This window comes from Engraulis encrasicolus, chromosome 11, assembly GCF_034702125.1.
Source record: "Engraulis encrasicolus isolate BLACKSEA-1 chromosome 11, IST_EnEncr_1.0, whole genome shotgun sequence".
Lineage (NCBI taxonomy): Eukaryota > Metazoa > Chordata > Actinopteri > Clupeiformes > Engraulidae > Engraulis > Engraulis encrasicolus.
Genome location: NC_085867.1, coordinates 42,690,642 through 42,713,982, shown reverse-complemented (window position 1 = coordinate 42,713,982; position 23,341 = coordinate 42,690,642). Strand labels below are relative to the sequence as shown.

The following is a 23,341-nucleotide window of genomic DNA, read 5'->3' as shown; positions in this document are numbered from 1 at the left end:
CCAAAAAGGCACTGGTGAGGTCACACATTGATGTTGGTCAAGAAGGCCTGGCTCTCAGTCTCCGCTCATCCCAAAGGTGTATTTTATCCTTGTCTGTTTCTTATTTAACCTTTTGTAATTTGTATGCATGATATGGACCATTGTGTCTGTCACAAATAAAGAATGAATGAATGAATGTTCTATTGGGTTCAGGTTAGGACTGTGCAGGCCAGTTAGGACTGTGCAGGTCAGTCAAGTTCATCCATACCATACTCCATGTCTTTATGGATCTTGCTTTGTGCACTGGTGCACAGTCATGTTGGAAGAGGAAGGAGTGCGCCAGGGTGCTATTTGTTGGGGGGGGGGGGATGGTTGATTACCCCCCCTTCTGGTTTTGATATCGCTACTTTTTACACATAATTTTAATCACAGTTTAATGTAATTCCATTGATATTGCTTAAAATCTGAAACATATCCCCCCTTCTGGTTTTCCGACAAATCGCACCCTGCTCCAAACCGTTCCCACAACGTTGAGAGCATGCAATTGTCCAAAATGTTTTGAGATTAGATAGCCTTTATTGTCCCCAAAAGGGAACTTTGTTTTCACCACTGTCATAAAGTGCCAGCAAACATGAAGACAAAGTATACTATAATTCAAAACACAATAGAGGTACACAAACATCAGGACTTCAACCGCGATACCTGCACACTCACACAAAAAATACTGCACACTCTACACACACAATAAGTCATACAACCACACCAACATCAGGATACCAAATGCGCTTTTGGAAGAAAGGTCACAAATCCCTATTTACACAATCTTCAACCTTGTGGACAGTCTTCTCAGATGAGGTGAAGCTGAAGTAGCTGCAAAAGGTGGAGCGATGTCATATTGAATCCAATGGGTTATGGGATGGCTAAGTTAAGTTAACCCCTTAGCGCAGCACTATGGCTCTCTATAATGTCATAGCAATGTTGTTATGATGTAGTTAAGAATTTTCAGCAAGCGATTAGGGTCGCCGGCGACCGCAGCTGCAGTAAGAGGCTACGTTCAAATGTGAGCCAAGGCAGCGAATACTTTTGGTAATATAGTGGATGTTGCTACCGTAAGACCCAGGCAGTAGACAATTGGGCTTTACTCTCAAGTATAAAACATGCTCTCCGATATTGACAGTCATGCTTGTTGGACGCATGTACATACACCATAAACTAGTCTACCTCAAAGCTACTGAACCAGTAGTGGTCCCAGACAGTGATGACAGTTTTTCAGCTTTGAAGAGAGGGAAAGAAGGGCTGCACATTCATAAATTACATTTACTGCCTACACAGATGTCTTTCAGCATTCTTGACACTGAGGACGTCAGAATGCCGAAACACATCTGTGCAGTTATCTTTTCCCTGTAATTCAGTCATACTACTGTGTAAATTCTTGGGCCAGCACTTAAGCAAAAGAAAAAAGAAAATACGTTTGGGTGATGCCTGCTCCGACCCCGATGAACTTCTAGGCTTTCCAGCTTTCCAGTGAAGCTTGCCTCCTTAATAATGTTACGAGTATAATGAGTCCTTATACTGGTAACAAAGACGTCTAGGCCTATAAACAGCTCAGTGATTCAGTGTCACAGACGTCTTAGCACAATACCGGCTCCTCAGGAGATTAGCAGCGAAGTAAAACGAGTAAGTGAAAGTAAGGTGCTGTTTCCACGTAGCAGGATCATTTTGCAAATGCGTTGGTTTTGGCCTTCCGACTACGTAAAGTAGTTTTCAAATCCATATATTACAAATCCAGCTTTGAAAACATCCCCTTTATCCCCTAAAATGCACCTGTTACAATGGAGTTTTCATTTTTATCCACATGTTGCGTTTACACCAAAACAGGAGAAACAAATATCCACATTTAAAAATATCCGGCCACGTGGAAACAGCACCTGAGTCAGTCCCTTCCTGACCCCCAGCTTTAGCTTTAGCTTGTGAGTTAGCTTGTGATTCAGCTGTGTCTACCAGGGGGTCAGGATTTGGCTGATTAGCTTTGCCGATTAGCAAGGCACTTCCTCGTCGCAATTCCACCACCACTTCGCTCAAAGAGGGTGGACGCGATTGGTGGGTGTGCGAGTTTAGTGTTGGGCACACCAGAGAATCTCTAACAGGGAGAAGGTTCAGTCTCATTGGTTCCCATTGTAGCCAGTTAGCTTTGCATGCATACTGCAGTAACTATGGAGTGTCCACTAATTGTCGAGCGTAGTTCAGTCCTTCATGTGGGAAAATGTATGGAATGGAAAGGGGAACCCATATGCTAAATACATTGCTACTGCGATTTCCAGTCACAAATATTATCAACAAAACATTCCTGGTAAGCACTATGACTGTTGTTTAACAATAGGCTGTATTGACAAATCGTTCAGGTGTGTAGTTTTACAGCAGGTTAGAAGAGTTCAACCTGTACTCGCTAGCATCGCGCTAATGTTTATGGGTTTGGTCCCATAAAAATTGAGCTTTGTGACCCAGTATATAATAATCTAGTGGCGCAAAATAATCGAAACGCTACTCAAATGGGGTCTTATTATTTCTAGTTTCGAACTTAATATTAATATTTCAGGACAAAAAAATATTAAAAATCACAAAAATTATAATGGTAGAAAACTCCATTGACACCCATTCATTTTGCACTGGCCCGTGGTTAGGGTTAGCCAGTTGTGGCTAGTAGCTAGTTCCGTGAGTGAACACCCTCTGGGCACACATACCTATACAGGTGTGTGGTTGGGCACCTCCATGCATCCAATGCCCGTCTTCCATATATCTTTCTGGTCAATCGTAAGTCAGTCACTAACGTGGCACATAATTGGCTGAGTAAACTGGTGGTGGAAACGACTCCATCTTTGAAGCTGAAAAATTTGTTCAATTTTGGCTGAATTCACTAGCCTAGCATTTCCCATTGAAATGACTGGAGGCGGGACTTATTCACTCTCTCCAGTTCTTATACTACCTCCATGATGTCTACCCACCCCAGTCATGAGGCTGATCTACCGCATCTAAATGACCTAGTGCTTTCACTTCCAGGAGGACACAATGACAGTAGCACACTGGCTTCCATGCGCCAAACCAGTCGGACAGGCTGACAGACAGGCACACAAACAAGCAGACAGACATACAGACATGCAGGCAGACAGACAAACATGCAGATAGGCAGCCAAGCAATCAGCGCTATTTCACCTTAACCGAATGTACAGAGGATGAATGATTGCTGCTTGTTTGTGTTTCAACAGTCAGTCAGTCAGACAGACAGACAGACAGACAGACAGACAGACAGACAGACAGACAGGCAGATATACCTGCAGAGGTCGGAGGAGAACATGAAGAGGGGTTCACTCTTGTTGATGATGGGGTGGAAGGCGGCGCCGGTGGTGCCGTTGATCATGTTGCACTCATCCGACGTCCAAAAGTCCAGAGAACTGCAGCAGGCCACCAAAACAAACAAAGAAAATGTTGACCCGAAACAGATAAGATACTCTGATTAAAGTCACCTGAGGGTCGGCTCTATGACAAGATTTACGTAGATTTGACAGTGCAGTATTGTTTTTTTTTTCAACCATTTCAAAAACAGGGTGAAAAGACAAGTCAGGTGAGAGAGGAGGAAACAGTGGCCTATTTAAATCTAAAATGACATGGCACCAGACACAACATGGTGGTGGTGTAGGGCAATGTTTCCCAGCCTTTTTTATCCTGCGTACCCCCTAAGCAATTTACCCCTGGTTGGGAATCACTGGTGTAGGGTGACCAGACGTCCCGGTTTGACCGGGACAGTCCCGGTGGTGACACAGCAGTTTGCTATCGCCTGCATATAAAACAACAAGGAAACAACATGCAAATACATGAGAGTGTGTTTTCCAACTGCCACTTTCACTTCCTATACTGTACCTTTGGCCTTTCCATGTCACCACCTTGGCAAAGTCTTCATAGTTCTGGGAGCCGGTGTAGAACACATAGTCACCATCGTTTGTTGCGTTCATCTGAAACACAGGCCGCACACAAAAAAAGAAAGGGTGTTCTTTTGAGTGCTTTATCACCATGGACTATGATCCCATTGTTACGTACTATATGAATACAAGTATTGTTGTAAACTTGTTTTGTATATCCTACTAAATGCTGGGCTTGTATGCCTTTATTTCACAGGATGGGGAAGTAATGACAAGGGAGTGACTGGGAGTGAAAAATTAGGTAGCTCTAGAGCTAGAAAATGACCCAGGCATAAGTACATTTACCTGAAGACTTTATCTGAGTTTTTAATGGTGGGTAGTTCTGCCCTGTATGCCTTTTGCCTGTGCCCCTCACACAGGTGATCTCACTATTTAGCTGTAAGGTGTGCTAATTGGGATCACCTGGTCTAATCAATTGGCTGGAACAAATATGCAGGATTTGACATGTGTGGGTGCTGAGTGATTCACATCCAACTTTGTGGCTGAATCTGTGTTAGGTTCTGGTAACAGAGATTTGCTCCATAGTTTTAATTTGAACAAACCATATGTAAGTTGATATATGATATTATCTGTAATGAAATCCCTGACAGTGGATGATCCAAATACATAAACTGAGAGGTGTAGTTTTGCAACTGGAGGTGTAGGTAATATTGTACCCGGATATGCATGTCTATATACTCATGAACGGCCATCCGGGTACTTTGCTCGTAAATGTGCGTTACGCCCCTTTATGGGGGAAATCGAACCAAATGTCTCATTAACTTACTTGCTACACAGGCCAGCCTAAATGAAGACAGTCCATGCTTCAGCCATGGCTGTTTGGCTATATTATTTGAACAGCCGGCAACACAACACGTTTCCGGCATGTTGTGCGTGAACAACGCTAGTCTACAGGTCTTTGTATTTCGTTTATTCTTTCCCAATACCACCAATTGACTTGCATTGGCTGTTTTCCCCCACAAAAGGGCGTAACGCACGTGGAAAACGTCACGCCGTTCATGAGTATCCCGCTACACCGGGAACTCCACCCACTTTGTCTGGAACCAATCAAGTGAGCATTTCCAACCGTCCTGGGTAGAGGCAAGTTCAAGGCAGTGACGTGGTTTAAGCAGAGACGTTCTATTGGGCTAAGAAACTTTGGCACATCCCTCAACCAGTAGCATGCAGAGGGAGGCGGGTTAACCAGGCCATGGAAACAAAGTTCTTCCTGTATGGAAATGCTAATCGTTATAGTCCTGGTCAGACCAGGGGTGCGTTTCCGCAATGTTAGCTTTGAACTACAGATGTACTTTGTAGTTATCTACTTACTTCAAGGCGAAATCCGTGCATTTCTCGAAACCTTACTATTCCCACAGTAAGCCAAAAGTAGTGCGGCTACTTTCCTGAGTCCACACCGCTACTTACTTTCTTGGCATTGCAGTGCGTGACCAAAGAACCAACAAGAGATAGGCATGATTGCTGAGTCATGATTCAGCTGTTTCCTCCTAAATTCAGTGCGTGAAGTAGAAAGCAATAGTGTACAACCACCACCAGCACATTTGATTGGATGTCACAACACTGTGACTCCGCTGTTTCCTCCACAACACACCTTGTAATTTCTTTGTGAAAAAACACGGCCGTGGCATTACAATCTGACATCGTCCGCACAAATAATGCAGTATTATCTGCATGCCGATTGGATTTCGTTTCATTCCGAGGTGTAATTTGTAAAATATTTGGACAATAAAGTTGTGGTTACTCCCAGAAAATCGCCTGTTGAAGTGTCATATCCCTAACACTTTTTTGCGCAGATTTCATTACATAGCCTAGTGGTATTGACGCTTGCATCCCAATGAGAAAACAGAAGCCACGCCGGTTCGAATCCACATGGTTGCAGTGCCACAATTTTGGAAATATCTGGCAGAAATAGATCATTTATGTTGTGCATTACCAACACACACGTGCAGCCAAGGGAAAATGTGTTACACTGTAGGGTCCAAAACACGATTTCACGAGTTGTTGTCAACATGCTGCACACTGGTTTCGAACCCGCGTGGCTCGCGTCTTCCCATTGATAGGCAAGCGTAAATACCCCTAGGCTATGAAATGAAATTCGCGCCAAAAAAATGTAAGTACTTGACACGTAAGCCAGTGCATTTCCGGGAGTAACCAATACTTTCTTATCTAAATATTTCACAAATTACACATCGAAATGAGACGCAATTCAATCGGTATACAGCTAAAAGTATATTATTAGTGTGGGATTCATCAGATTCCAAGGATATGACGGTTTTTTTTCACGAACAAATGACATGACGTGAATTTGTGTTCTGAATACTCTCGCAGCTGTATCATCACTTTGTGTGCATGTCGATTGATTTTCATCGCTTTTGCACCACAGGATTAAAAGATATTGACACATTTGTGGTCAAATATGTACTACAAGTTTAGCTAATGGGTGGAGTCACACTCTGAAGTAGACTAGCGCTGTGTGTTACTTGGGGTGGCTGAGATGATGTCTGGACTTAATGGATCTACTCCATCTGTTCTTCAACTTCACTGTCAAGATACGGATAGGAGGCCACTACTTCAGAGTGCACATTACTTCAAGCAGTAGTAACTTCGTGTGCTAACGTTCGAGACACAAGAGTTAGCAACTTTAGTATCTACTCTGCAATGTTGCTAACCGACTAGCTACTTCGCCTTTGAGAAATCTACCCCAGAATCGCTGTAGTGATCTAAAGTCTATGAAAATCAGGCAAGGTGTACACGTCAATACTGCACCATAAGAGGCCCTCACATTGTGGAAGAGGCCGAATACGGGGTCTATGGAGTGGTCCATCTTGGCCACCTCCTCCAAGAGTAAGTCCTTGTATCCCCAGAGTAGGTCCCCCACGGACAGGGTGGTGAAGAGGCCGATGTCCTCCCCTTCCATGAACTTGGAGACCAGAGTGTTGATGATGGGCATGTCTTTCACCTTCTCCATGACAGTCTGCAAGGTAACAAAAAATATGATGCTATTGTTTTTTGTATTTGTATCAGGGCTTGACACTGGCACCTGCCAACCAGCCAAATGCTGATAAGACTTGGCTGTGGCTGGTAAAAAATTCAGTGTCACTAGCCAATTTGGCTAGCTTATTCTATGGTATGACATATCAGATAAGCATATATTCTGCACTTTACCCCTTGTGTATCAATTGTTTGTATTTAAATTCAAGAAAAACCTCAGTTACTCAGTGTCTATTTGTTTGTTTTATTTCCATGTAGAAATGCATGCACTCGTCTTCTTGCTTTAAGCACCTCATCTTCTGAGGTTAGATGTACAGTGTCATGATAAAAAAAAAAAAAAAAAAAAATTAAGGCTAGTAGAATAGCTGGCTAGTCACTCAGGGAAAACCACTAGCCACAGTGGCCGGCAAGCGAAAAAAAGTTAATGTCAAGCCCTGATTTGTATTGAAGTGTGATGCATTCTATTGTACTAAAGCTGAATGAAGTGTTATAGTGTTACAGTGAATGAAGTGTTACTGCCTGTTACAGTGTAACAGATCAGTAAATACAACATGACAATGGCATTTTGGTTTTTTTTGCATATTAAGAACACACTTGGCTTTCAATTCATTAAAAGCCATTGAAAACAAAGATGTGGATTCAATAGCTCACATTATCTGTGGTATAGATATGAGTGCGTGTGTGTGTGCGTGCATGCGTAAGTGCGTGCGTGTGTGTGTGCGCGCATGCGTAAGTGCGTGCCTGCTTGCGTGAGTGCGTGCGTGAGTGTGTGTGTTTGTGCGTGCATGTGTGAGTGTGTGTGTGTGTCTGTCCATCTGTCTGTCTGCCTTTCAGAAAGTGTGTGCATGTGCATTCGTGGGAAGCATTCAAATCAAACTGCAACAAGGCAAGCTACTGTGTGTGTGTGCGTGTGTGTGTGTGTGTGTGTGTGTGTGTGTGTGTGTGTGTGTGTGTGTGTGACTGTGCGCACGTGTGTCTGTGTGTGTGTGTGTGTGTGTGTGTGTGTGTGTGTGCGCGCGCGTGTGTGCGTGTGCGTGTGTGTGTGTGTGCGTGCGTGTGTGTCTGCGGAATTGCGTGTGCATGTGTGTCAATGTGTGTATGTGTGTGCACGCGTGTGTGTATATGTTTATGCAAGGTTGTTAACAAAAAGCATAACAGCAGAAACGACACCAACCATGGCTGGGATGTTCACTGTTCTGATGAGATCCTGCTCTGTGCCTTTTGACATGCTGGGCTCAAACACGTAGGTCTTGGGATTCACTGCCTCCACTTTGGTGCCGTTTTCCAGGAAAGTCACATTCGCCATCGGCCGGTATTCTCTGGAACAACCACATAAATAATACAGGGAATCAAACAGTGACACACCAATGACTTATCAACTTACGTAAAGGTGCACTGTGTAGGATGGTGGCCAGAGCCGGTATTGCAACTATGCTGCATTGAAACTGTGCTACCTATTGCCAAATCTGATCTTTTCATGAATATTTTATAAAATAACAAACTAATATTTACTAGTTTGACCAAAGTACAGTGCATTTTACAGCTAAAAATGTCTATTTCTGGAAATAAAAAATGGCGGACATGGAGAATATCCACCTTTTCATGTATGAAAAATGCACGTTTCCTAGTCATAATGAATACTTGATGGTGGTGGTAAGTATTAGTGAGAAAGGTAACACTTGTGAATAAGCAGCATGGTTTCTGGGGGAAAAAAGCTAAAAATATTAAACAGTGCACCTTTAACCTTGGTGCAGTTTTCCCCGGAGAGTCACATTCACACATTCACAGTCACACATTTTTACTTCATTACTTTACTATTACTAGAGTGCTTGTTACACTGCTATTGGTCCTGTCTTGCACTGAAAGGGACACTGTGTGAGATTTTTAGTTGTTTATTTCCAGAATTCATGCTGCCCATTCACTAATGTTACCTTTTTCATGAATACTTACCACCACCATCAAATTCTAAGTATTCATTATGACTGGAAAAATTGCACTTTTCATACATGAAAAGGGGGATCTTCTCCATGGTCCGCCATTTTGAATTTCCAAAAATAGCCATTTTTAGCTGCAAAAATGACTACTTGGACCATACTAGAAAATATTTGTTTATTACTTAGTAAACTTTCATGTAAAGATCAAATTTGGCAATAGGCAGCCCAGTTTCAATGAGCAGCGTAATTGCAGTACCTTTTTTGACCATTTCCTGCACAGTGTACCTTTAAATGTACAGTATGTCTTGTTGACGTCAGTCCTGTCATGTGTATGTCTATGTCTTTGCATGGGATAGACAGAAAGACAATTTCAATTTCGTTGTATGACCCTGTGCATGTGAAGAAACTGACTGTAAAGCTGAGTTGACTGTTGACTTAATATTCGCCACTGCTCACCACTCTCTGAAGCAACCACATGATACGGGCAAACAAACAGTGTGACTTTGGTGTTGTTTTAAAGGAACGCCATGACTGGTTTAACTTACTGTAACGTCACATAACACAAATTTCTAAAGCAGTCGCATCATGCTGAGAATCAAACAGCGTGACACCAGTGACTAACTGACTAACTGACTGGCCAACGGTTTCTGGTGTGTGTCCAGCAAAAAAGTAGTGTATAACTGAGGCACATTCCTGAGTGTGTATAAGCCAAACGGTTAAAGCCACAGTATGCAGCTATATGTGCTAGTGTAATCATTCCAATCCCATTGTGTGTACGATCTCCTGACCCGGTGTGTGTGTGTGTGTGTGTGTGTGTGTGTGTGTGTGTGTGTGTGTGTGTGTGTGTGTGTGTGTGTGAGAGAGAGAGAGAGAGAGAGAGAGAGAGAGAGAGAGAGAGAGAGAGAGAGAGAGAGAGAGAGAGAGAGAGAGAGAGAGAGAGAGACACAGAGACAGAGAGAGACAGAGAGACAGAGTTCATGTTGATGGAAGCCAAAATCCAGAAAGAGAGTCATGTGACAGGAAGTGGATGGTGGATTCCACTGGTGGTTCCCTTCACATGACATATGACATATTTTGCAGATGAATCTTTGAAATTACATTTGCAATACAATTAAGTCATATTCAGGGGACCTAGAGAAGGAGGGGTCTGTTTTAAAGGTGGCTACCTTCAATATAGGCCTGAAGTGCAGGGGGGAATCCTGTTTTTTTGTGTTCATAATACGGCCCTCGGAGGACTTTTACGGCCCTTGGAGCAATTTGAAGTGGCCCCTCGAATGAAAAAGGTTCCCCACCCCTGATATACACCATAGGCCTACATACTGTTAATAAAGTGAAACCATTCAGTAAAGTAGAGTAACTTGTTAAGCATGTATGCTAGACATACCATGAATCTCCGGGAGTATGACGGCCAGGAGGAAACACTTGTTATTACTTGGCTGTGCCTCAGTTATACCTGTTCAGCCAGCAGGACGGACCCACGTGATTTCAAATGTGAAATATGAACCAGTATATCTTTCATGATGAGCAAGGGATCCCAGGCCAAAGAAGACACAAGTCCTCAGACTGTGCCGTTCCATGTTCCCCTGTCCAACCACATGTTGGTGTTAGTGAGAATGATTGATGGCACCCTTCAGTCACACATTTTGCAGTGCTAATTTAACACTTCAAGAGTACGACCAATTAAGGACGCTCAATCAGAAGTTAAGTGACCTGCATTCCACACTCAAAGAGTTGATTGACACTTTTCTAACAGCATTCCGTCATATTCACACCACAGATTTTCTGTGCAGTTACACCAGACCACATTCATTCAGCCTATACACTAATGACCAGTTGCACCACATAAGTTGGTTATGTGACCTACATAGCCTATAGCCTATGCTTCCTCTTTAATCTCATTGCGGGGCCTAGCTCACATTTCATATATGACTCACTCACTCACCTATAGGTGTAAGGTCCCAGCTCCACCACGGCAGGCCTCTTTCCAGCCAGAACTTCAATCGGGTTGGTCAAATTAAAGAAATAAAACTGCATGTAAACTGGCGGCGGCGGATTTTCCCACGCTGCAAATGCGAGTGTGCCATTCTTCAAAACCACCTCCTGTGGAATGTAAGAAAAGTTCGTCAGGAATATGTTTGGGCAAATGGCAAAATGGTGACATTTGGGATCAAACTGCTATGGGCTGTTAGGCTACATCTCAGTTTGACAGTACTTGTTTGTGTTTTTATAAACAATGCATTATTGTTAGCCTACCTTACCTGCCATGTTGTTGGAGACTGGCTGCATGCTACTACTAGAATATAGGTCAGTACTGATTTACTGCAAATGTGTGTATTCTGTATCAATGCTCAGACATAGATAGGCCTGATATTATATAGGCCAATCAGATATAACAACGAAACATTGCGGCAACAAAGTAGCCTCGTCACGGCGGGACACAAAACATTTTGACAACTCACCGATTTTATCCTGCTGTGCACAATGTTTGGGAAGATATGCGCCATCACTAGCGCTATGCCAGCTATTAACAAAAGTATACATAGCACCCCCGTGCTGTATACACAGCAAGACTTCAACATAATGCACTTTTCTGATCCAGTAATTGGACACGAAAATAAGATTCCGTAAATAGTCCTGTTTTTGTCCGACTTGATGATCACTGCGCTAGGTCCGCCGCCTGTCATAACATTCTGAGACAAAGATATTCGCTTGATGTAAAATGTAGTCTACACGCCTTCTTTCTCGTCTTCAGTTGTTATTGCATCGATACCAAGAGTACCGACTAATTCGTTTATATTAAATTATAAAACTGTTAAAATTGTTGTAGTTGCTGAAAATAAACGAGTTTCAACGAAAAAAGTTGATCACCAGACTTGTTTTGGTACAGTCGGAGACGGGCATCGCCATGTTTTAAGAAAGTCTTTGTGAGTCATGTGAGGTTGACGCATGTGCATTAGGAGAGGTCAGCCCACTTAGACAAGATATCTGGATCATGAACTGCGGTGACCTGAATGAAGTTGATGGATGACATAAATGATTTGATCTTCCCAGGTTTTGGTGTTGATGTTGTTGTTTTTTTTAAATGTAGACCTATATAGCCTATTAAACTTTAATAACCTCAGCTTGGCTTTAACGTAATAGGCTACCTTGGTCTAACATAAGTTTAGGCAATGGTTTGACCTAGCCTACTTTTGTCATAATCATCATGTTAGCTATAAAGGTAAGCATAATTTTCAAAACACCTCATGGCCGAATTTTATGTTTTATTTTCTTTACATTTTATTTTAGTAGCCTACATTTTATGCATGGTAATACTTTTGCATCCATCAAAATATAGTTGCTTAATTGTCCTTTAAATCTGTGGATGTTTCCATTTTGCCATAAAGATTATGGCATTCCTTCAGAGCTTTCAAAAGTGTTCTCATATGGCATTGCTGTGATGAACCACTGCTGTTGGCTACTAGCCTATATAGGCCTACAGTTGCCTGCGTGCCTGGCTTCTCAAACCTTAAGAAGGAGGAAGATCAGATCACATACCGTATCCCTGAACTGTATTTTTCTATTGTATTTTGTATCTTTTCTTCATTTAACTATATTTATTTTTAAATGAACAGTCCACCTCATTCAAGAAATTACTCATATGTAGTTAAGTCCCAGTAAAATATGAGAATACATAGGGTTTTTTCGTCTGTGTTTGCATTAACAGTAGGCCTATAGCCAAATTAAGCGTAGCAATGGAAGTCTCTGGGAGGAGCTAATAATTCTGGTAGGCCTATCAATCTAAGTACTGAAAACACTGAGAAGAAAATGATATGCACATTCATGAATAATGCTTGGAAATTTTGCAAATACTGTATGTGAAAATCAAAAAAGGGTGGACGGTTCCTTTAATAGTTGTCAGGCCTACTTACTGATATTCTTGCAATACCCTTACCTACCCCCCCCCCCCCTCTGTATGTTTATTGTCCAAGTCAACTACATCAACTACATGATGAAAGCCTTCAATTGATCACAATTACCTCTGTCTATTGACACATACACACCGTAGCCCTAGAGACTTGACAGTTGAGATGATGTAATCTCTCTGATAACTCACTGTTTGATTGTTTGATTGTCATGTGTTCTCTGGCGTGTTGTGGGACAGAGTTGACAAATTAAGGTTGATATAGTACTGTATCATGAATCAAACATGAAGGTGTTGGGAATGTAGCTATATGCCCTGATATGATTATAAAAAAAACAAAAACATGTTTGTCTTTCCCTCGCTGAGATGAAATCCTAATCTGATTCATTTTCAAGACTCGAGTTATGAGTAGGCCTAATGAGATCAAGTGAATTCAGAATGCTCATACACACAGAGCGAGTTGGTGTAGGTATAAAATGTATTGAATAGGCCTAAAAGAATAATTATGGGCCCTGTCGTGGCCATCCAGTAGGGCACTCGCATGCCATGTGGCTAATCCGGGTTCGATTCCCGGCCCGGGTCCTTTGCCGACCCCTCACCGTCTCTCTCCCCATTCGCTTCCTGTCCACCTCTCATACTGTCCTGCCCATAATAAAGTCTAAAAGACCAAAAAAAATATTTTAAAAAAAAAAGAATAATTATGGTGGTTATGCATAACCACCATAATATGAATAATTCATGGCTATGCGCACAGCGGGTCTGTTTGGTAGGCTACATCAATGTCAAAAACACAGACACACAAATGATTTAAAACTTTAATCTCCTTTGAAACATAGTCTTAATTTGGTGTGCACTCATTTACAGTCACAAAGCACAGAATAACATACATGATGTGAACAGTTTCACAGTTCTTGCAACATTATAAATGTTGCAGATTATAAACCCATTCCATGGTTAACTGGAGGCACTGAGAATGGAAGAAGCCATGAAATTCCGAATTCCAGTTTGGTTCTTGACTCAAGTGAAATTTTAAGAGTTCAGTACAGTTTTTTTTCCCACTTCCAAGAATCATTGTCATGAGTTACATGCAGTGTTCTTTCCCTCACGGCCATGCTGCTACTCCTCCGAAATCTCTGCCAGCTGACGTTTGCCTTCCTCCCTCTCCTCCTCCTCCTCCTCCTCCCCTTGCTCCTCCTCCTCCTCCTCCTCCTCCTCCTCCTCTTCCTCCTCCTCCCCCTCCTCCTCCTCCTCCGCTGATGAGCCCATCTCGTAAACATTGCTCAGTGTGGTTGTCATCACAGTGGTCCTTCTCAGGCAAAGTGGCCAGCCCTCACAATAATGTCTGGCAGTGGGACTACTGGCAAGCACATCTGTATGCTCCTCCATCATCATGTGGCCACTTGGTGCGTCGCGCTGCCCTCTGCCTGGTCTGTCCAAACCTGCTTCATGGTTTTCGGCCCTACAAAGACAAAAAGGCAGAAACTGCATTGATGAAATGAGTTATGATTTTAACGACATACAGTACATCAAAATATACAGTTAAATAAAATGATTGATCTGCCAAGAATGTGGGAATATAGAGTAAAAAAAAAACATCCACATGTCAATAATCTACCTAAAACTACTTAGGTTGGACAACAGGATAATTTAAAGTATTTTACTCAGTCCGGAGCTCTGCACAGTTATTGCCATTTTGCTTTGTATGGAAGTCTTGTTGGTACCTCTTGAGCCACTGGTGACATTCTGGGCAGTCTTCGTCCTCACAGAAAGGTTCCAGGAGCTCCGAGTCAGGGCCATCTTCCCCAGTCATGTACACTGCATGGTCCTCAAAGCTGTCAGAGTTTTTGTTTTCCATGACAAGACTTTAGAGTCTGCTTGAAGGTTGCCTGTTTTTTTACTTTTGTTCCTGGCATCCAGTCTTTAAAGCGGGTTGTGATGGCATTGTTGTAGTGCTATTGGGTGAACGGACGGTAATAAGTTGATCATCAGGATCGTTTAATCTCATTCTTTTTGAAACTGGAGATAGATGTATTTACAGGAAAGGTGAATTCAAATAGGGACAGATGTCTTTGATCTAAGACATTGTTATCTCTGCTCTAAACAGGGACAAGTTCAGTCACTCAGCCTTGTGGCAAACATCTTTATAGCTTGTGTGAAATGTTGCAGTGCCTCCAAGATTAGCAAGAATGTGACTTTGAGGTCAACTCATCATGTAAATAGGAGATCTAAGATCAATACCAATTCCACGGATTTATAAACCATGTGTGATGTATGGCCTGTAGCTGGCTGTATTAATCTTTTGTGTGACAAAGAAAAAAGACAAAGTCAAAAAGACATTTTTAAACCATCCGAAATCAAGCGGACTAACTAGAAAAGCTCTCAGAGAGTACAGACCTCTGCCAAGGAAGCTGTTGGTTAGAACATTAGACGATGTTACACCCTAATTTTGTCAAGTCTTTATGCCTTGTTTTCAAAATCTGCCCTATTCTGCAATGGTGAAGAATCCTTTTAAAGATTCCTGGATGGGATCTTGATCACCACCACCAAAATGAATCACTTGTTCCTGTTGTCATTTCCAACAACTCCACAAAATGTCATCAAAATCTGTTCAGAACTTTTTGAGTCATCCTGCTGACCGACAGACAGACAGACAGACAGAAAAACAGACAGACAAACAGACAGACAAAGTGACAAAGAGACAGACAAACCAACGTGACCGAAAAGATAACCTCCTCGGTGGGGGCAATTATTTGTCTCATGTAATGACATTGACCAGGATGCGTGATGGGTTTTTTTCTTGTGCAAAGATATATTTTTCTCTGTAAGCCCTCCTGTGGTTAAAGAGTGCAACGGCAGCTATAATGTGTACAATATGGGGTTATGTAGTTATCCAACCACTCCAAAACATGTTTGAATATGTTCTCTACTGTTTCTCATGAAGAATGACTTTGCCCCAATCAGGACTGTTGGCTGGGCCGCACTCTTGGTTGGTGTAGGTATAAAATGTATTAAATAGGCCTAAAAGAATAACTATGGGCCCTGTCGTGGCCATCCAGTAGGGCAGGGATGGGCAACTGGCGGCCCGGGGGCCACATGCGGCCCGCCTCCTCACTCAATGCGGCCCGTAGATAAAACAGTAGGCCTAATTAAGAAAATAATTACCATATTTGTACTGTAAATACTGAATCAATCTTGTAATTATACTGTTGGCCAATGGAGTATTGAGTATAGAGTATTCTATCCCTTCCAAACAATATGGGCAGTCAGTGAGCAACCAACTAGCCTACACCTCTAACTCAGATGGGAGTCAGATCCGTGGTCATGTGGCCCTCCGATTGTGGCGATGAAAAAACGTGGCCCTCCTCATCAAAAAAGTTGCCCATCCCTGCAGTAGGGCAATCGCATGCCATGTGGCTAATCCGAGTTCGATTTCCGGCCCGGGTCCTTTGACGACCCCTCTCCGTCTCTCTCCCCATTCGCTTCCTGTCCACCTCTCATACTGTCCTGTCCATAATAAAGTCTAAAAGACCAAAAAAATATTTTAAAAAAAGAATAATTATGGTGGTTATGCATAACCACCATAATATGAATAATTCATGGCTATGCGCACAGCGGGTCTGTTTGGTAGGCTACATCAATGTCAAAACATGTTTGAATATGTTCTCTACTGTTTCTCATGAAGAATGACTTTGCCCCAATCAGGACTGTTGGCTGGGCCTGGGACAAAGGCATCCGAATGCACACACACACATTGATCAGAAACACATTTGTAGCCTACTACCAAAGCTCATGTTTGCTCTGTTTATCTTTCCCCTATCAAAGATGGCATTTTTGCTGTCTTCAGCGTTTACTTAACCCTCCTGTTATCCTCAGATTTAGGTTACATACGTGATCCTTGGGGTCATTTTGACGCCAGCCACTTAAATGTCTACAAAATCAGTAGAAGCAAACACTTTTGCACCGGTTTATGTCTCAGATATTTACTGTTGCTCTGTTGGGGACATAAAAAGCCCTTAAGATAAGTCCAAGCACCCCCACACACAGCCCACACACCAAAAAAACTAATCCATGACTAGGCGAAAATGTGCAACAACTGCCCAGAAGTTGCCTTGAATTAGTTTTGGCCCTCGTCCACATCATACATATTGTTAGTTATCATGGCCCTAAATAAAGCAAAATATTCTGTTCTATATAAATTATGTTCATATATTTAACATAATCTAGACAGATTGGAACATGTATTAGCAAAATATGGATGTTCCATTTATGTTTAATACACTTAAAATAATTTGGGGTCAAATTGACCCCAAGGAACAGAGATGTAACCAAAATGTGTACAGCACTTAGGGAGAACATTTTTGTGGAAATTTAACTTTTTTCACATTGACCCCATATATTTAGGAAAAGTCATCAAAGATGATGTGAAATAATTATGTACTTCATGTAATTTTTAGATGTTAAACATTGGATGGGGTCAAATAGACCCCAAGGATAACAGGAGGGTTAAACACATAGATCAACAAAGGGGGCTTACAGTGCAACTTAAGATAACCAATGAATAGGCATACAAGGATTTCAATGATTTTACTGCCTTGTTCAAACACATCAACATAGCCTGCAGGATCAAAGGATGTTCTGATTGGTTTAGGCCCAGTGACACAGTTCTGTAATCTATATCCCTGCTCCTCTTCTACTGATATTTGTGTGGACTTTCATCAACAAGGTGACTTGACGGATTTTAGCAGGCCTCCCCAACAACAAAAATCAACACTTCTCTTAAAACAATTAGTAGCCTACTGACTCCATTTTAACCCATTGATGCCTGGCACCTGCAAAAAAGGGTTCTGAATGCCTGGGCCCTTCTTAAGAAAAGCCTATAAAAACCTAAATATCTCAGCTTCTGAAACACATAAAAATATGCCCTAGGTTGCGTTTAAACACTAAGACCCTCATCTTTCATTATAATGTGTTCATTCATCTCAAACAAACAGAGATTCTTAATAAAGTTGTCTCAAATCTCATGAGCCTGAATGATGCGTAATGCAGCTCCAGGCGGCAGGGCCAATGTTGCGCAATGCAACATCAGGCATCAATGGGTTAAGGTATGGCTACATTAAATGTAGACTGTTTGGAGTTTTGGAGAATGTCCGCTTTTCAATATGACTTGGCAATGCACATTTTTCATTCGTAAGTGGATCTTCACCACGCCATTGGCTGTAAGGACCAATATACAGAAGAAAGATCAGATCTGTGAATGGGCATATATATGATAGGCTATGAATACTTCTTTAAGCACTAACCCTACTAATACCCAGTGGCGGAATAATTTTACACAGGGCCCCCTATAAGGCTTGCCAAGATCATGATAGGGCCGCCCATCGCCAACAGAGGAGGGGTCTGGGCCCCTTGGCAAATGCCCTGCTCACCCTCCCTATAGCTCTGCCCATGACCCACACACAGTCTAGGGTGATGTGGCAAAAGTCAGCCTTGTGTCATTCATCAACTACCACAGACTTATGATGATGATTGAGAGGCTTTGTCAATGCTTTGCAAGTCACCCGTGCAATTTTGCCAACATGTGACACACAGCAAACAAAGCGGGCAGTGACCCCTCATCCCTCAGCAGGAGACCCCCAACCTGCCGCCGCGCCCTGGAGCCCAGTCGGAGCATCCATGGGGACGGAGCCAAGCTCCAGACAGCTAGCGCTGTCGCATAACAAAAAGGATTCATAAATCATGGCCATCGCATACTACTGGCCTGTGCCCAGTCACACGACAAGAGTGCAGACAGACAAGCCGTTTGGAAATCAGATCATTGCCTGAACTGCAGAACCCCAAACGGACCGAGATCATAACATCAAAAGGACAGCCTACTGTCAAATCTGAGTGTAGCTGGAATTGAAAAATAAAGCTGATGAAAGCGCATGCATAGACAGCAGCGGGACTGTAAGGGCGCCCGTGCAGCACTCTCACTTTTACGCATAGTTCTAACACATTTTGTTTTGTATTTGGCCAGTAGATGGCGAAACACCACGTGTGACGGCGACATTGTGGAATAGTTGACTGGCTGGCAGCCTGGTACGGATATTTCATAGCCGAGGAGATGCCCAGCTGATCGCAATCAAATCATCAATTATGTGACCAGGCTACTTTCTGGAATCCACCATCATAGGGTATGATTTCAGCTCATCAAGATTCATACGCATGGCACGCAAATACGATTTTGAACACCACTGATAAATGAATCTTTTTTTCAGACACTGCAGCGGAATACCACGTTTGGAACCTAATCAACATGGATGGAATTTCTGAGGGGGTTATGCCTTAAAGGACTTGCACTTCATGAATCAATTTGCGCTTGCTTAACACGGGCTATAACTCCATCAGCATCAGTGCAATATGGAATGTATGGTCAGTTACATAATTCGCCGAATCACAATTGGAGACAGCTGATAACAATATTGGAGAAATGTGCTCTAATCATCAAGGGCTGGTATCGCTCATCACCCCTGATATGTTTCACACGTGCAGTCTACTCGCACATCGATGCAGGAGCCGCTGCAAGGCATTAGCCAATTGGCAATGAGCTCACCTGATTGCGGGGAGTGATTTTATCTGCCGCAACAAGAGGTCATTCCAAGAGACGAAGATACAACGCGATAGGCGCCTAATCCGACGCCTCTGACAAACACCAACAGGTCCTGTTTAAAAAGAACGATGGTCGTCAAGAAGAGTAAAAGCGTCTCCCTGGACAGCCGAGATATGCATTCTGTCTTTTCGCAGATGAAAGGTTACGGACCGCTAATGGCTTTGGGTATAATTGCGGTGCTGTCCGTCTGTGCTGCGTTCTTCATTTACCGATCGGCGAAGGGACAAAGTAAAAGAAACGGCGAAGATTCAGTGACTGAACATATGGAGGAAGACGAGAAGAAGAGAACAGCTGAAAATAAACACACAGAGTCAACAGGTACGTTTCTAATAATTGAACGTGTTGTATTGTTGTGTTCGTTTGGACATTGGCGCACAGCATGTCGTTAACTCCAAAGCCTGTCATGCACAACGTGCTTTACCCCACCTGTTCTCAGCTTAAGGTTTGTATAGCTCTTTTTGAGCAGGGCATAGCCTATTATATTTCGCCTACCTGTCTGCGTCGATAAAGTCAATGTGCAAATTTGTGCATCTGATGCTATATTTGTCATTACTTGGGCGAGTTCACTTGAAGTTTGAGGCCTCACAGAATGTGAATGAAGTTCAAGACTACTGATTTCAGTGACTGTCATCACAAGTGAAGTGTAACATTGTTTGGCCCACCCACATCTCCCAGCAGATGCTAAACATTTTTTTTTTTTAATTTAAGGGGGGAAAAAAGTTGTTTTACCTTTTTCGATTAACCTTACCTTGAATTCATAACTCTGCAATCACCTTTTCCTTGTGCCTTTAGGGATCACGAATGTACAACCCCCAACAGATGCTACAAATGCATTTTGTCTTAAGTTGTCTCTTTTTTTTAATTAACCTTACTTTTGAAATCACAACTGTCAGTAATCGCCTTCTTCCCTTTGTGTTTAGGGGTCATGGAGGAATCTCAGGCAATGAATGCAGGTGATCCCTCAGAGGAGTTGCCGGTGGGGTCCCCATTTGACACCAGCGACCTCGCTTCTGCACTGCACGACATGGAGGAAGAAGCGGGTGACGCTTGGCGTGAGTCTGCCATCACTGAAGACGACACATCTCAGGACCATTCCGGTGCTCCAAAGGTCGACCACAACGACCCCACTGACCCCTCTGCAGCGCCTGGCGAACAGGGAGACGTGGAAGAACTGCAAGATGCTGAAGTAAAACCCGAGTATGACGACGACGACGACGACGACCTGGTGGTCCCTCAGTGTGGCAGAGACGACGACGGAGACTACGACGAAGACCATAAAGGGCTTGTTGGCGACGTCAACGATGCTTTGCAGGAGCTGTCTGACTATCTGGAGAAAGACGGCCTGAAAATGGACCTCGACCTGCTGCACAAGGAGAAGTCCGACGAGCAGCTATGCAGTCCGGACAGCGCCTATGGAGACGACGTCGAGCCCGAGCTGGAGAAGACGACGAGGGCCAGAGACCTGCGGAGCAGCTCTACGAACACCGTGGATCAGGACTTCACATACTACCAGCAGAGCTGTGCGGACTGCCCCACTGAGCCGCCTGCTACCCAGCAGAACCACCACCACCTCCGGGATCATGAGGAGAAATGCACTGACGCCCTCACCAGCTGGCCTATGCAAAGGATCCATAAGGACTCTGAGACCTTGATGCGGCACCCCACGCAGCAGTATACTCCAGACATGCCGTTCTACAAGCCGGACTACCTGAGCTTCTCCCCGGAGGGTTTCCCCGTGATGGACGGCTGCATGAGAATGAAGCCCGACATGGTGAGCCCTCTAGCCCTGGATCCTGTCCAGAGCATTAGGAGCAACAGCAACGAGCAAGAGGACCAGGCGTCCAAGAGCGACAAGACCGAGATCAACATCATGGAGGCCACCATGGACAACAACGAATGGCTGACGGGGAACGAGGGCCAGTCCGCCCCCGGTGCCGGCAGCAACGTGCCCTGGCACAGCCTGAGCGACAGCGGTGACGCTGAAGGCTCCTCCGTGGCTGAGGAGTCCCAGCAGGATGCTGACTGGGACGCAGACAAATCTGAGGTGTCCGAAGAGTGGTCCGAGACCTACACGTCTTCTGACCTCGACGACGACCTTGCTGCTGCTGCTGCTGCTGTGGCGGCCAAACGTGTTGCAGTCTCACCTGTGCCGCCACACCAGAAGGCCCGCGTCACCTTCTCCGTCCACTACGTCACGGAGCGGCCCGGCCAGCAGCTGGCCGTGACGGGCAACCGGCAGGAGCTGGGCGCCTGGAGGGGCTTCGTGCTGCTGCGGCGGCGGAACGGCGGCTTCTGGGCCAGCACTGTGGCACTCCCCGTGGACGACCGGGTGGAGTGGAAGTTCGTGGTGGTGGAGGACGGAGAGATCTGCCGCTGGGAGGAGTGCGGTAACCGGCAGCTGGTGCTCACGGGACAGGAGGATGAAAATGTGCATGTGCAGAGATGGTGGGGGTGCCTCTGAAAAGGACTTCTGGGTAAAAACGGAAAATGTCACCCAACTATCCTCCTTTTCTCTGGGAAACCCAAAGGTTGTCGTTCTTGCAATACGGAAAAAATATCTATACAATTACATAGCAATAATGTAATCTGGCAATATGTAATGACATTTATGAGGTGCAATATGTTGTCTGTTTTGAGTTGGGAGATAGTATGATTGTGAATGCAGCATGATGCTTGGGGGGCGGGGGGTCACTTGAAAGAGATGAATGATCTTACTAATCCTGTGGTTTTTGCACTGGGAACTATAGCAATATACCCATGCTGCTTATTTGTATTTTAAAACAAAATCCTATGAATGTAGTTGAATCGTTAAATCAAGTCTTTCTCTAAGGTATGCTGGTAATCAAGTGGTGTAGCGTGTTTTGTACGTCACAGTATGCTATGGGAAAAATGACTAGTTATTTCAGTGGAATGTCTAATCGGTTCACTGTCCTTCAATGTAGGTGAATTGTGTTTTTATGTCAGAGTTACTCTGCTTTATTCCACTCTTTCCTTATGGGTTCACCCTTGAAAGCAGATTTGACACTTTTTAATCAGCTTTTATGCACAGCTGACGAGCTTGGTTGGATGGCTTTGTGTAACACAGGTGATCTGGTTGGATAGCTTTTGTGTAGCACAGGTGATTCTGATCGTTGATTTTACTCTGGTGTGCCCTCTCAGCTGACTCCACTTTGATGCCTTTAATTCTACAGCAATATAAGTGTATATAGGTCAATGTTTTACATTTTTCTGTTTTCCAATATTTTTTTTGTCTGTATTGGGATTTTAACCGGTTTAGTCTTCACTTTTTTTGATGGTTGTTCCACAGATAGTTCTGGGTGGGGAGTAACACTGAGCACAGTTAAAAAAATATATGCCCATGTTGTTGACTGTTTTTAAACTCTGTTCAAAAAAGAAACTATTTGCACTCTGTAAATGTTCACTAATGCCCCCTCCCTCACTTGCTCATGTTCCCCACCGGTCATCCTGACTTGTTTTGTATTTCTGAAGGTGTGCGCGTGTTCTAGAGTGAAAATGTTATGTACGTTGTCATTTTAACTGATCATATGAACTTGTATGAAAAATCTAATAATAAAAGTATTTCCTTGACAATTTTTGTTGTAAGGTGAAGGGTTTTCTTGAAGTCAAATTATCTGTAATGCTCTTAAAGTAGAACTGAAAAATGAAAAAAGCTCTCACCATGCATAGGTTTCTTTATTACACAGACTCGTTTCGGCGCTGACCCTCTGGATGGAGGTTATTCAAAGCATGTCGGGTAAAGGAAAAGGCTTATGCATGTCTTAAAGGTCTTAACTATTTTCAGTAGTTTATTTCCCAAATTCATGCTGCCCACCTTCACAAATGTTACCTCACCACCATCAAACTCATTTGTGTTCATTATGACTGGGAAAACTAGCTAATTACTTAGTATATA

General features: G+C 43.4%; 2 protein-coding genes and 1 long non-coding RNA gene across 4 annotated transcripts in view; 1 reads left to right on the top strand and 2 right to left on the bottom strand.

Annotated features, from left to right (window-relative positions):
• scarb2c (scavenger receptor class B, member 2c) overlaps positions 1-11,776 on the bottom strand; it is a 41,504-nt gene extending 29,728 nt beyond the window's left edge. For both annotated transcript variants that reach the window (XR_010036574.1, XM_063210690.1), the window contains exons 1-6: positions 11,335-11,776; positions 10,818-10,975; positions 8,116-8,260; positions 6,733-6,924; positions 3,895-3,986; positions 3,309-3,428 (exon numbers count right to left, since the gene is read on the bottom strand). Coding sequence is in view for 1 of the 2 variants with exons in the window: in XM_063210690.1 (XP_063066760.1) it covers positions 3,309-3,428; positions 3,895-3,986; positions 6,733-6,924; positions 8,116-8,260; positions 10,818-10,975; positions 11,335-11,559 (932 nt within the window). In the remaining variant the exon portion in view is untranslated. The remainder of the gene's footprint in view (positions 1-3,308; positions 3,429-3,894; positions 3,987-6,732; positions 6,925-8,115; positions 8,261-10,817; positions 10,976-11,334) is intronic.
• Positions 11,777-14,045: 2,269 nt separating this feature from the next.
• LOC134458389 (uncharacterized) lies at positions 14,046-19,433 on the bottom strand. The gene is made up of 3 exons (XR_010036573.1): positions 19,372-19,433; positions 14,501-14,731; positions 14,046-14,238 (listed from the first exon to the last, which is right to left on the bottom strand). It is a non-coding gene; the product is annotated as an uncharacterized LOC134458389 (long non-coding RNA).
• stbd1 (starch binding domain 1) lies at positions 19,330-23,019 on the top strand. The gene is made up of 2 exons (XM_063210688.1): positions 19,330-19,746; positions 20,349-23,019. The coding sequence occupies exons 1-2, from the start codon at positions 19,497-19,499 to the stop codon at positions 21,887-21,889; spliced, it is 1,791 nt and encodes a 596-aa protein (XP_063066758.1). The 5' UTR covers positions 19,330-19,496; the 3' UTR covers positions 21,890-23,019.
• Positions 23,020-23,341: the final 322 nt, after the last annotated feature.